The sequence below is a fragment of the Lepisma saccharinum genome, chromosome 28, assembly GCF_977018435.1.
Source record: "Lepisma saccharinum chromosome 28, izLepSacc3.1, whole genome shotgun sequence".
Classification (NCBI taxonomy): Eukaryota; Metazoa; Arthropoda; class Insecta; order Zygentoma; family Lepismatidae; genus Lepisma; species Lepisma saccharinum.
In genome coordinates this window covers 29,852,175-29,867,370 of record NC_139256.1, presented here as the reverse complement: position 1 = coordinate 29,867,370, position 15,196 = coordinate 29,852,175, and the positions used below count along the sequence as shown (strand labels likewise).

Genomic DNA, 15,196 nt, shown 5'->3' with positions numbered 1-15,196 from the left:
GGGGCATGTATAGGCAGAAGTGGATTACCGCCTTGACGTTCTGAGAGCAACTAGAGGCTCATTTTGCAATCAACAGCATTGTTCTATTGCATGTAGTTTCCAAGCTATGTTTTTTGTAATGGTACCACCACTTTATGAACACCCTGTATTTCCCTGCAGAAAAACATGAATCTTTTTTGGAGAAGAGCACTATTCTGAAACTGACAAACGTTACCAAGCCGAGACAACAGTATGCTGTTATCCACTTCAGTTTTCATGGCATAGTGATGATATTTTACATGCATGTGTTCACAAGAAACTTGTAAGTAGCTTAGATGGATGCTAAGTTGGAACTCGGCAATAGAAATTTGGTTGGTGTTTATAACTTCGATAGCTCTTTTTCTGTATGAGTTCTTGTTTTCTCAGAATGTAAATATGGTAAGTGTTTCTAAGTTGACATAAATATTATCATACGATTTAATGACTTGTTAGTTTACTGATAGGTAATACATACAAATTTGCATACCCCCCAAAAAAATCACAAATATGTAACTGAGTGGGCATCCCACCAAAACAAAAAGCTTAATTTGCACAGTGCCCATGGTGATAAAACGAAGGAACATTACAGGAGATTTTTCTCAAAACATTACATAAAGTTCAATGTCACAGTCTTGGCTTTGGGAGGGGGAAGGAGGTCCATCCCCTGCCTAGCTGTATGAACTGGGAATAACTGGGACATCAATCACTGTTTCAGAATGGCAAAAAAACATTTTCCCTAATTCAGGAGACCTCAAATATTAGGGCCAGAAGGGAGAACAGGAACTAATGCACCAATTATCAGCTTTTAATTGTGATTATATAAATTAAGAAACTTTATTTTACTACATGTAGATATATATACACACAGAGAACATTACTATATGGGTATTTTAGTTGTTTTTTTACGATTATTCTTGGTAAACCCTGCAGGTTTTGGTAGTTGTTTTTCTTTGACGAGCTCACTTGAGAGGCAAAGCCAGTTCTCTGGAGGTTCTAGCGACATGTTGACATTTCCTGAGAATTGAATGTCATAAGGTACATGCCACGATTCCTCGTCCCCTTGTGCAACTGGGAGGTAAGACAATGGAGACTGAAAGAAAATAGCATTGTTAATGAACATTGAAAAAATGTCCATATGTAGTTAAGTGTAGTCACGGACACTTCTGGATTGTAACAATCCCATTGAAAGCTAATTACAGCATTACAACCTCGAAGTGTCCATGACTGTACAATGGCTTCATTAGTTTGGTTATTTATGTAAATGGTTTTATTAACCATAAATATTTTACACAATTCATGCATTCGCCATTCACTCACATTGCAGCTTACAAATCAACAACAGAACATAACCTCCCAATGTGCAAGCTGTTCTCTTCTTTCTAACATTCTAATACACACCTACCACAAGTATTATTACTAGATTGCACATTTATGCGCACTAAGAACTTGTAAATAAGGCACGTAAATAGGCATAAACTTGAACTTGTTATTAATGTTCTTAGTACGTTGTGCCCTTATTGACTTGAAATTTTTGCATTCATTTGTGTTTTTCTTGTTATTGGTTTTGTTCTTCTGCAGCTTTTTGCTAATCACAATGATGATGGTGAATGACTGTACATAAAATGGATGAAGGGGCATTCACAAAACAAGAGGTTACCTCTGTGTACTGTGGAGACACACTCAAAGTAGCAAAAATGGGAATAAGCAGAACATACCGAAAAAGGCCAAATGTGCAAAGTGGGCATTTACAAGCACTATAAAAATGCATTATTAGGCTCGGAACAACATGAAATGGATTTCAAAAATTGAAGCTTTAATGCAACAGAATAAAAGGACACATGGTCAGAAATGAACACCCTAATTATTACAATATAGCAACATGAAATTTTCCAAATAGTACAGGAGTCTAAAATGTAAACAACTAATACTAATAAAGCCTGTGTGCTTACAGAAATTTACTTTTCAAGTGCTCTAGTTAATACCTTCAATGCGGCGACGTTGAAGGGAAGTACAACTTTAAAAAAATCATCTACATAGATGCAACTGCAAATTCGTGTTATCCTAAATAATGCAAAAACTAACTATAAAAAGTCTTGCCACAAAATGAAACTAAGGAAAACACTTTATATATAGACTCTGCCAAAATAAACATTCCATATTAGGTAAGGTCAAAGGTAAGGTTCCTCCTGCATGCAGCATCATGCCTTGAAGGCACCTTTAGGGGATGATATGCAAATGCGGAAGGTGTGCGTGAAATTGGTGCCAAAGGTTTTGTGAGACGAGCAGAAGGAACACCGTGTGACGATTTGTCGTGAACTGTTGGAACGTTTGGAGACCGATGCAAATCTTTTGGACAGAGTAATAACTGGTGACGAAACCTGCATTTTTGAGTATGATCCGGAGACCAAAAGACAAAGTGCTGAGTGGCACACAAGCACCTCTTCTCGACCAAAACAGGCCCCCATGAGCAAATTAAGAGTGAAATCAATGCTCATCGTCTTTTTTTAATGCAAAAGGTGTGGTGCACATGGAGTTTATGCCTGCTGGACAAACAGTGAACGGGAAATGTTACGCATTAGTGCTCGAATGTTTGAGGATTAGGGTCTGTCACGTCCGAAGGGAGATCGCCGATTCCTGGCTGCTGCATCACGACAATGCGTGCAGTCACACGTCGCTAATTGTGAGGGAGGCACTGGCCAAACGCAATGTGGCAACACTGCTGCAAGCACCCTACAGTCCAGATATGGCTCCCCCAAGTTATTTTTATTCCCTCGGATCAAAAGAAGCATGAAAGGACATAGTTTCGGGACGATTGAGGCAGTCGAAGCAGCTTTGACAGGGTGTCTAAACAGCGTGGAAAAAGCGCTGGCAGCAGTGTATTGATACAGGAGGATCATATTTTGAAGAATGTTAACACACTGTACATATATCTTCAATAAATTTATTTTTATGACTTGTCCCTATACGTACTGGACAAACCCTGTATGATCATCAGTCTGATCATAAAATATAAAAAAGTAACTTGCACAAACAGAAAAATACAGTTTTTTAAATGTTATTATAGACAAAACTAATTGGAGCCTATGGAAATATACATTAAATTACACCCCTAAAAATTATATATTTCGTGATTCTTTGACTGAATGGAGAGGGCACAACAATCATCCGATTGTAACACTATACTGTTTACTTTTTCCACTGAGATGTTTCTAACATTTACAGGACAATTTACTGTTTCAAATGTGTAATCTACTGTATCTCTGTTTTTCTTTTGTGTTTCTGTGTTGACTACACACATTTCACATAATATGAAAAAAAAAGTATGTTCATTATTATTAAAAATGCCTTCATTCTGTATCAATTGTTGCTATGTCCTAAGGAGGAAGGCAGGGATATTGCAAAGTCAAAAAGAACGATGAATGCCATAATCACAAGAATTAAACCAAAATGTAAAAAAAAAAAAATTAAAAAAAATCACAAGAAATAAACCAAAATGTAAAAGAAAAAAATTAAAATTTTTACAACATACAGGATGTGGAACATATGTAATATACTATATCCTAAATTAACATGTCCTTTTCTTCCTTCATTTTCTCTACAGACCAAACCAGAGATGATTTTCAGAAAAATGTTGCATTATTATGCTTTTCAGAGTGTGAAAAGCATTTTAATTCTGACATTTCGACTATAGGATCAAAACTTCATTTTTCGAGAAATAATTCCACATTCTAAAAATTAAAATTTCTTTGTTAGCAAAAGCTACTTATATTACACCTACTGTTACTGAGAAGTACTGTTATCATTGTTACTTACAGCAATTATGGCTTGACAAAAAAAAACTGCAGAAATATTGAAATATTATCAATACTAGGATAATTCACTAAGTGATGGACACCTTTGCTTTGAGTTTTGAAATGTGACATTTAAATGGAAAACCCTCCACAATTATTTTCAAAACAATTAAAACACACCTACACTGGGGGGAAGAGCATGGTGCTGACCACATCACCTTCACATAAAAAGAGGTCAAGATCATATAAGTGTGGGGCCCCATCTCCAGACATCCTACATACCTTCGTGGAACACTGCAATGTACAAGGGTAGCTTCCATGCGAAAAGAAAATTGCTTACCTTCAATTTCACATTGCCACCATTCGTGATGTAGTTCACTTGTATCTGATGCTGCTGCTGCCATCTCTTGAAGAGTCCCATCAGTGATGCATCTTTCAAACGAAATGCATGTCCCCTCATTAGATCCCGAGAAATGAACTTTGTTCCTAAGCCACTGTGTAAAGTAGCATACAGGAGGAATGGATCATCCTGAGACCTGTAAAAACAAAATGGATGTAAGTACACTCATGTCCATAAGTTAAGGGATTTGCAAGATCCACTAGAAAGAATTGGGTCACTGTGATAATGGAAGCATGAAAATGTGCCCTGGCAACACTGGAAATTGACAGTGGGCAGCACTTACGTGGCTTGGTCTCTCTCCGCTCGTGGCATGTTTTGTGGTGGAACCAGCCAATACGGGGTGTGGTGACCCTGGACAGCAATACAGGTTGCACAATGGCTCCAATTTTGCGAATCAGGACATCCAGCATGTGCTGCGGTAATGCATCCCGTTGCTGCACAAGTGCCCTTCAGAGGTCTCCAATGGTCTGTGGTGCCGGAGATAAGGCTGCAATGCTTCGGCCTAGAGCGTCCCATGTATGTTCAATCGGATTGAAGTTCGGTGAGCGAGCAGGCCACTCCAGGCGCATGATGTCCTCATGCTGCAGATACTCCTCCACCAGGCAAGCTCTGTGTGGTCTGACATTATCATCCATCAGACAGAAACCAGGTCCTTATGCACCACGGAAAAGTCTCGCATACTGTTGCAGGACGTCATCCCTACAGACCACAGCTAGCACAGGACCCCGTGGAAAAACATGCAGTGGCTTATGTGCTCCTAACATGATGTCCCCCCAGATGAGAACACTGGCACCGCCATATCGGCCCCTTTCCACAATATTGGCAGGGTTGTGCCATGTTCCAGGGGCATGCCAGATGAACGGGCACTGGGAATCACTCTCCAGGCTAAACGACAACTCATCCGTGAACAACGCACTACCCCACTGTTTCTGGGTCCACTCAAGGTGGGCAATGCAATACACCATATTCAACGAGCCACACGGTGTCTTTGTGTGAGGGGAAGGGTACAGAGATATCTCTCGAAGCTGAGGATACACAGTCTGACAGGAACAGAAGATGTGTGTCCCAGAGGCTGCTACAAGGTCTCTAGCCCATTGCAGGTGCTCTGCTGGTTGGATGTTTCAGGTATTTAAAGCAAAATAACGATCCTGGCACTGGGTTGTAGCACGTGGTTGGCCATGCCCATATTGCGATTGAATGTTTCCGTCCACATGGAAGCATCTCCACAGACAAGAAATGACGCTACTGGCGACATTCAACTCCTGACTCATCTCTCGCTGACTTCAGCCAGCCTCTAATCTGCCAATGATCTTGCCACACGTAATGTCATCCAAATGTGTCCGACCTGCCATCTTGCTTCCCTACGACTCTAATACTGTGGGCCAAACACACAGTCAGAAACACTTTAAAAAACACCTCCTCCCACACAGACTGTTCCAGCCACATTAATCAGTACTGTACAGAGCAGGCATGGTGCCAACCTGACACGTATGTCACGTGTTCAGTGTTGCCAGAGCACGTTATCGCAGTGACCAAATGTTTTCTAGTAGATCTCACAAATCCCTTAACTTATGGACATGAGCGTAATTACAAACACAATTAAAGCAGCAGAAAAATAACCTAATCACAAGCAATGTTATTGTCATAAATGAAATATATACAGCATTCCACTTTCTACACAGTTACATTCCTTAAAAATAAAGCACTTTATAAAAATCTTTGCAGACTGTCTGCATAATCGCAGCAATTTTATATTAACCACTAAAGTATGTACTTTTTGGGGTTGTGCTTTCTTTATCTACCTTAAAATTTGGAAACCTAAGCAAATATGTACATATAACCAAGACAAATGCAGGTCTCTGGCATATGGAGTTATTGCTCTACCAACTCTGCTACCGAGCAAGTCCTGGTATTGCCCAATTTTTTGCTTCCACTGTGTCTATCAGTGGCTATTGATGATACCTAATATCTCCCAGCATGGAGCTGTATAGAGCGACCACAAACAGAAAAAACTTAGGCCAAAAGCATTCACGCATCTTCCCCTCCATCCATTCAACTCGGGCTACAAGGAATCATACTCCACTCTGCCCCTCCATGCACAAGTACAATGGACAGGACTCGCGGTCCTGCACAGGTCCTTGTGATTGTGGTTCCACTCTACATTACCTTATAATTTAATTCACATATGAGATGTACTATATAGAAATTTTAAGAGAAACATGCAGACTTGACCAAGACTCGAGCCCAACAGAGACCATTCCACAAAGGCAAAACAGTAGAATTCACAGAGCAATGGCACAGTATGCCAGAGACCCATATCTATGATGTAAGAATATGTAACAATGCATAAGAAACTGCAGAAGAACCAAGATTCAGTTAAAAATGCAATCTCAAAAATCATTTGAAAGAAAAGTCTTAAATTTGAATTCATTTTCTTCTTGTTACATGAGCAATCTGTTGGAATCTATTTTAACTAGAACAGACTGTGATCTTCCAATACACTGCCAATAAATAAAACAATAACTTATAGCAGTTAGGGACAATTTTTTTTGCAATCATGATAACACCAAAAATGTTCATTTATTGCTAGAAAGTAGTTAAAAGTGGAAAATGATATTTTTTTATGGACAGTAAACCACAGAATTGATGCAAATTTGGTCTTGTGCATGCATGTAGCGAAAAAAAACTAAAGTCTTAGTTATTGTGCAAGATATCAGTATGTCATATTTTTGCTTATTATTTTGAGTTTCTCTTACAGGATGAGGAGTTACTTAGAATAAGTAAGAACTGAACACTTTTTATAATTTTAAAGCTAAATACAGCTTTTTTATGTGTGAATGTTTGGGACGACTGAGAAACAGAACACTGGAAAATTCAGGTTCTTGGTTTTCAGGGTTTAGAGGTAAGTCATAGAGTTATGAGATCAGCATTAACAGACTGTGCATTATGCTGTCTCAAGGCCAAAAACCCCCTTTTTTTCCAAAAACGTATAGGGTGGAAAAATCATGTAATAGTAATTAAACATCTCACAGAAAATTATAGCCAATTTGAAAGATTTCAAGCGAAGTCTCTACAGGAGTTGATTTTCTTTTTGTATTAGATTACCACAGAAAAAATGGTACATTGTATGCTTCCCTTGAGGAGCACTGCATCTTCAGTTTTCATTGACCAATTGTGTATTCTCATTGTTTCTACAAATAAATAATTACTCAATCTTTAATATTCTTCATTCAAATAATTTTGTTCCTGAAAAAAATAATAATTGTGAGAAAATTTAGATAAATATAACATATTACCATTCAGATGATTTATATTGCATTGTTACATTACCATTGTTTAAATCACTTGTAGAAATCCTCCAATATTAGGTTAGTAATTCCCCAAATCTTAATCCCTTCCATGCATCTCTTCACCACACACATTACTCTATGAATTCAAATACTACAAACCAGATTTGTGATGTTTGTTAATGAGCTTAACTGCTTATTATAAGCTGAAACACAAACAAGTACAATTTTTAAGATCTTTGTTATGAAATCGAAACATCAATCCTGGTGAGGCTGTGAAAACGTAATAAAAATTCTGAAATTTTTATTGTGAACAAAAAATTCGAGTTAAGGCAAGCCGGACTGGAAATCGGAGACGAGACGGTCTACGAATAGGGACACTGAATATTGGAACACTGACAGGAAGGACTGCAGAAATTGAGGATCTAATGGAGAAGAGGGATGGACATCTTTGGAATGAGTGAAACGAAATGGAAAGGAAGAGGAGAAATGAAATTGAATTAAACTGTACTGGGCAGGAACTGAAGATGGCAGACAAAGTAGGGTTGGATTTGTAGTCAGAAGTGGATTTGATTGACTGATTTGCTATATTTTACTTCGCTTTTTGTACCACTTTTGGCTAATTTGCAAAGATGGGGAAGAGTGGTGATGAGATTAAATTGATGAATGGACACTCACAAACATCCATGCCCAGGCCAGGATTTGAACCCGGGACCCCTGGTAGTCAGAAGTGGAATAAGTGAGGACGTAGAAAGGGTAAATGACAGAATTATAAAACTAAAAATGAATGGTAAGAGGGAAAATAATAGAAATAATTCAAGTGTATGCCCCACAAACAGGATGTACAAGGGAGGAGAAAGAAGAATTTGAAGAAGACTTTTGGAAGAACATGTAGGAAAGGAATGGTAAATTGTGTTGGGTGATTTTAATGCACAAGTGGGAAGGGAGAGGAAAGGGTATACGGAAATACTTAGAGCAGATGGATGGGGACAGAGAAATGAGGAGGGAAGGAGGCTACTGGACTTTTGTAAGAGAAACGGACTGTTAGTAGGTAATAGCTGGTTTAAGAAGAAATATGACAGCCATAAGATTACAAGATACAGTTACAATAATGAACAAAAGTCTGTAATAGATTATATATTGGTAAACAAGGAAGTAAAGAAGAAAATGAACAACATTAAAGTAATACCCAGTGAGAACTTCGATAGTGACCACAGGCTACTAGTAAGAGATGTCAGGCGATGAAAAATAAAAGACAGAAGAAGGAACAAGAGAGAAGGATAAAAGTGTGGAAATTGAAGGATCAGATGATAAAAGAGAAATATCAAGAAATTTTGCGAGCAAAAGTGCCAAGAGATGAACCCAAAGGAGTAGAAACAAAATGGATAAGATTTAAAACAGAATTAGGAGAGGCAGCTGAAAAGGTATGTGGAAGGACAAGCAAAAAAAGAAATAAACACTATGGAATGAAAGAACTAGAGTGGCAGTGAAAAACAAAAATGATGCATTTAGAAAATGATTTAAAGTTAAATCACAAAATGTACGAAAAGAGTGTGTGGAAAAGAAGAAAGTGGCAAGAACAGTAGTAAAGGAGGAAAGGAGAAAGTGGATGGAAGAATAGGCCAAAGTGCTAGAAGATGATGTAGATGGGAACAAGAAAGTATTGTATGGATTAGCTAGGGAAAGGAGAAGAGAAAGAGGAGACAGCTGTAAGCTAAGGGACGAAAGGGGAAACGTTGTAGAAGATGAAGAAATAAGGAGAATGTGGAGAAATCATTTCGAGAAATTGCTGAATGTAAAAAAAGGAAATAAACATGAAGAAGTGAAGGAAAGAGAAAAGAGGAAGGAAAAAGTGAATCTTACATGGAAATAAGTGGAGGAAGCTCTGAAGATAATGAAGAGAGGTAGAGCATCTGGAGTAGATGAAGTGCCAGTGGAAATGATACTAGCAGGAGTGATTGGTGTGCAGTGGCTGTACAGAGAGTTGAAAACAGTGTGGCAAGAGAGAGAAGTGCCAAGAGATTGGACAAAGGAACTAATAGTTCCCATATTCAAAAAGGGTGACAGAAAGGAATGTAAAAACTACAGAGGAATAAAACTTATGTGCCACTCAGCAAAGGTGTATGAGAAAATATTAGAGAAAGATAAGGGAAGTGACAGCTGAACATGAGAGAGGAACAGTATGGATTTAGAAGAGGCAGATCAACAGTAGACCTGATATTCACCACTAGGCAAATGCAGGAAAGGCACTACGAGTATGGAAATGATTTGATTATGGCATTCCTAGATATAGAAAAGGCATACAATAGCATGGACAGAACAAAGATTTGGAAGGCTCTAAGAGAGAAAGAAGTCGAGGAAGAGATAGTGTGCAGAGTGCAGAGCACATACAAGGCCAACCAGATCTGTTTGAAGACACCAGTGGGAAGAACGGAGTGGTTCAGTATAAATGGACTAAAGTACAAGTGCTCTTTCCCCACTGCTCTTCATAATTACAATGGATGCAATTAACGAAGAGGTGGGGAAGAAGATAGGAGAGGAGGAGATGAAGGCCCTGTCATTTGCTGATGACTTAGTAATATGGGGTAACGGGAAGAAGGAGTAGAGATAACTTGATAGTTGGAATGAGGAAATCAAAAGAGCAGGAATGAAATTCAGTGCAGAAAAGAGTGAGGTGTTAATAAGAACAAGAAACAAGAGCCAGAAATGAACCAAGAATAAAGATGGACACGGAAGAGTTGAGGGTAGTGGAGAGCTTCAAATATCTAGGAAGCATAATTAAGAGAAGTGGAAGAATAGATGAGGACAAATGGGTGGTGGACTATATGAAAGCATTCGAAGATTAATCTGGAACAGGGATGTACCTATGAAATGCAAGAAGGTAAAATATAACACATACTATGTGCCGATGATTATGTATGGAGCAGAGACTTGGACAATGACAGAGAGAAACAAAAGAAAGATGCAGGCAGTGGAGATGAAATTTTTAAGGAGTATATTGGGGAAGACTAGAAGGGATAGAATAAGGAATGAGGAGATCCGACAGACAATGGGGGTGGTGAAGCTTCAAGACAGGATAGTTCAGGCACTACTGTGTATGCACCTGTGTTCTAAACAAGAACCGTAAGGATACTTACAGATTATCAGCAAGGAACACTGAAGCATTTTTGTACACATATCCCATTTCACGTTGAGGCCATGTTTTCATGTGCTTTCTTCCCAGTACAAGCACACGGTCATTGTTGTTAATGAAGTGCTTCACCACAGATTGGAGCTGCAAGAAAATTAAATTAAATTGCATTTTATAGAAACATTGAAAACCTTTGAGCAAAACTATGAAAATTCCACCAATACCATTAACTGAAATTTTACGAATCTGATATAAAATTACAAATGTTACATTTCTTTCATACCTCATGAGTTAATTGTGACAATGAGGATGAATGGTATTATGACAAACACAATAACATACCAATGGCTGAGCAGGGTTCGAACATGGGACCTCTGTCTTATTCCATCTGGAAAGGAGGGTGTAAGTCCATATTTACGAAGTGGAAGGGTAAATTTAGAGCCAAAATGACATTGAATTGGGTCTCTATGAATTATTTTTGGGGTTGAGTAAATTTTGGGGGATGTATAGCCTCTATAAGGAAATCGATATTGTAAAATATGTAAAAATATCAAGGCTAAAATGGACAGGGCATGTTAGGAGGATAGCAGAAGATGAGATTCCAAGGAAAGTACCTGATGGTAGCCCAGGAAGAAAGAGAGGAATAGGAAGACCAGAGACTACAGTGGTTCCAGCCAAAGAATGGACTTGGAAATTCTGTTTTCATCTTTTCTGTAGAAAGCCATGGAGGGTCACATGAACCGCTGAAGCAATCGGCTTCGTCCAGTTACCGTGGCGAGGAGCAATTCTCGTGGTATTCTGCATTGCCAACTTTTTGTTTTGGGTCGTTCTCGAAACAGGTGTCACCCTCAACAAAGCCAAGAACGACGAAGCCTAATGGTTGCCGCAGCACAGCAAGCGACTAGGTCTCTGATTCCCTGCCTCTCCTTGAAATGCGATTGAAGGGGCCATGTTGACAGGAAGAGGTGTCGTGTACAACTGGACAAAAATCGGGTGTGTAGCAACCAGTAGCAACACCGCATTTCCCCCCTTGAACTGGAGGCGGAAAGTCTGGGTTTCCTCAAGTCCATTCTTTGGCCGGGCGGACTTTAGTTGGGAGGACAATGTACGAAGGCATGCCCGCACAGCTGGAGTAAGAAATTGGAGAGGAGCGTCAATGGCAGTGGCATGCCTAAGGCAGGGTTGGTGGGGGTTATAACCAGTGCTCGAAAAATTTTCTTCAAAGCTAGGCGCCAACTCTGAAAATCAGGCACCAGGGAACCACCTACTAGCAATTGTGCATACTACGGATTGTTTCAAAAGTCACGCAACCCAAACTTTGAAAATGTATATCATGAAACGTAAGAGATATTTACACCTGGTTTTCTGCACTAAACTGATCATGTAGGCTATCACTGGGTTACTAAATTTATTTATTTTAGCATTTATCCAAATAAAAGCAATTACATTATTTGAAAAAACATTGTTAATTTGAAGAGAACATCTGAGAATTGATTTTCAACAATAAATACCAACTCTTAACAATTTGTGGGATCATTTGTTGGTGTTTGACTTGTCATAAAACAGTTGCTTTGTGAGGTTCAGCAGAAGCAGGGTATTTTTCTTTGAAAACTTCTTGCACCTGAGTGTAAGAATAAGTAGTAAAATACTGTTCAGCAAAGCACACACGCTGCTCCAATGTATACTCCGTGCTGAATCAATTAAAAAAAACAGGCACAGTAGCGGCGAAAGTGAGCGAAGAGAATTCAGGATAACCAGGGCCACTCTAGAATTCTCTCAAGAGTTCAATTTCGGCACAAAATCTTGATTTATGATTTTCATGTAAATGTATGGCCAATACTTATGCACATGTTGCATGCGTGTTTTGACAATATTTTGACCTGCTTGTGTTGCCATTTATGGAGATATGTCCCAAAAATGTAACTTTTTCACTCAAACCATAAAATAGTCAGTCAAAAATCGATCAAGTATTGCTCATGACCAATATTGGTCGTAATTGATAGATTGACATTGTATCAATCATCAGACATCTAATTATGACCCTTCGATAATTTTGAAGATATTTTTCTCTCAAAATTTCATTTCTGGAAACATTTTAACCTGCCTTCCGCCAGTTATTAATTTATCTAATTTTTTGTATGTCGTAAACTGATAATTTTATGCAATGAAAAATATCTCAATGGATGAGGCTTCATAATGCAGAAAACCTGGTGTAAATATCTCTTACGGTTTTCATGATATATATTTTCAGTTTGGGTTGTGCAACTTTTGAAACATTCTGTATAAGAAGCTGAGCATCACGGTATTCAAAACATCGCTAAATCATTTGAGAAAGCAGGAAATGTAGGACAAAGAGTAAGAAATTGTTACTGACTCTATGGAATGTTCACAACTTCGAAAAAAAATTGCTAAGTTACGCTGTACTGCAATTTGAACTTAGAATCTTCAAAATTTCGTACATATTACAGCAAAAGATCACAGTCGCCAGGCTGAAATTTTTAGTCGCCATGGCGACTGGCAATTTTCGATCCCTGGTTATAACCATCTTTTTGGTGGTAGTGTAGTGTAGTGTAGTGTAGTGCAGTGTAGTGTAGTACCAAAACGGTACATTTCCGGACATGGGTTCCTTATCAAAACTTGTCAAAGGCAGGAAAATATGGCAAAATGAGGGCTGACTACTTAAAAAAATATACACATAACCCTACCCTTTCGAAAATCCTGGACACGCTACTGGTCAATGGGTGAGGACTGTTGGTGCAGATTCCTTGTGGAGGCTAAGGATCACTGATATAAACTACGGACGTTAATGGAAAATATCAAGTGCAACTTGCTCTTGCTCTCTTTCTCTCTCTCTCCCACACACACACACAAAAGCCAACCTCCATGGCAGAGTGGTTAGCACAGTACACTAAGACACCAGAGGTCCCACGTTGGAATCTCAGCCTGGGCATGTGTGTTTGTTGAGTGTCCCTTCATCATATTATCACTCGTCCTCATCTTTGATATTAGCTAGAAGTCACAGAGAAACAAAGTAAACAACCGAATCAATCAAACAACACACAAAGAGGTTGTACAATTCTAACTATGAGAAATATGTGTGACTAAAATGTACAAAAATAACCATGAAGTAAAATGCAGTTAAGAAGCCTTAACAATGCACAAGGCAACAACTGCAAAAATACTGAAAAATTACCAATAACAATGGGTTTTCCATTAATTTATAACAATAGTAATATGTATTACCACTACTACTTAATGTATTATATAAGAACTGCCTGAGCCATCAACAAAAAATTCTGGCCTAAAAGGATTCTTCTTTTTTTTTCTCTTCCTCCTCAAAAAAAAATTATGTGCATGCCCTTGGTTACATCCCTACTTTTCATTAGTTGCATTTATAGGCTGTAAAAAAATCATATGATACAGAACCAGAGCATCAATATGAAAAAATTAATCATTAACATGTGGCAACTATTACACACAACCATACTCACCAACCTGGCACGTGCTTGAGGAGGCTGTTTGGCCCCTGCAGCATATCCGACATTAAGTCCATCTATAACAATATCATACGGTGATGTGGCCTTTATGAATTTTTGGTATCGTTCCAATTCCACTGGAGTAGTTTTAAGGAATACGTCAGACCCAACCATGGCACGCTCCATAAAGGTAGATTTCAATTGTTGAAATTCCTCTTCGGTTATGACCAATGGCTTCAACTGTTCTCCGCAATGTAAACAGTTTCCCCTGTTAAAGATTAAAACATTACTATAATGACAGTCAAATATAAAGGTAATTCATAAGTAGGGCTCAGAATTTGAAGAAAGGAAAAAAAAACTCTAGAAATGACCTATAAAAAATTGTGCTTTGCACAACACCATGGAGGCATATGGGGGAGTTAGGGCTCCACACTTGATTGACTGATTTTGATATTTCACAGCCTTATTCACAGTAAGGCTAATTGGGACTGGACCTACAGTTTAAAGTGGGATCCGAACCACTATGTGCCTCCACCAGGAATCGAACCTGGGACCACACACTTTCTTGATCACAGCCAAAGGTGGGGGTTAAGTGATGAGCAGCACACCCCTGGCTGCCTTTACCCTCCCCCTAACCCCCGAGTTTCTTACAGGTACTCACTTTATAATGCTGGGTGGGTGCTGGAGCTGCTTGAACAAGTGGAAAAAATCCCAGTTCTCCCCCAGCTGGATCAAATCCATGTCTCTCGCATGGTAGTCAGATGTCCTAATGACCAGGTACGTCCTATAAGATGACCTTCAAATTATTCAAAATTTACAGAAATTTTAAAAAATGAAGTTAAAGTAATTTTCGCACTTAAAATGAAAGCTTGATTCTTTCATAAATTGCAGGAGATTGGTTGATTTGGTATTTTAAGTCAACTTTATACACAGTAAGGCTAATCAGGACTGGACCTACAGTTTAAAGTGGGATCCGAACCACTATGTACCTCCCCGGGTATCGAACACGGGACCCCTTGATTACAAGGTGGCGATGCACCACTGTGCCATCGGGAAGGCCCAAATTACAGGAGAGTTGTTGAAAAAAAATAGAT

The 15,196-nt window shown here is 38.8% G+C and overlaps 1 protein-coding gene across 4 annotated transcripts in view; it reads right to left on the bottom strand.

Moving 5' to 3' along the window:
* Positions 1-684: 684 nt before the first annotated feature.
* The window catches only part of mldr (mitochondrial ribonuclease P catalytic subunit), a 33,341-nt gene continuing 18,829 nt past the window's right edge, over positions 685-15,196 (bottom strand). For 2 of the 4 annotated variants that reach the window (XM_083113818.1, XM_083113817.1), the window contains exons 3-6: positions 14,118-14,370; positions 10,634-10,770; positions 4,150-4,345; positions 685-1,108 (exon numbers count right to left, since the gene is read on the bottom strand). In XM_083113818.1, coding sequence (XP_082969944.1) covers positions 896-1,108; positions 4,150-4,345; positions 10,634-10,770; positions 14,118-14,370 — 799 coding nt within the window. In that variant the 3' untranslated portion in view covers positions 685-895. The remainder of the gene's footprint in view (positions 1,109-4,149; positions 4,346-10,633; positions 10,771-14,117; positions 14,371-15,196) is intronic. The other 2 variants (XM_083113820.1, XM_083113819.1) reach the window with 2 other exon arrangements.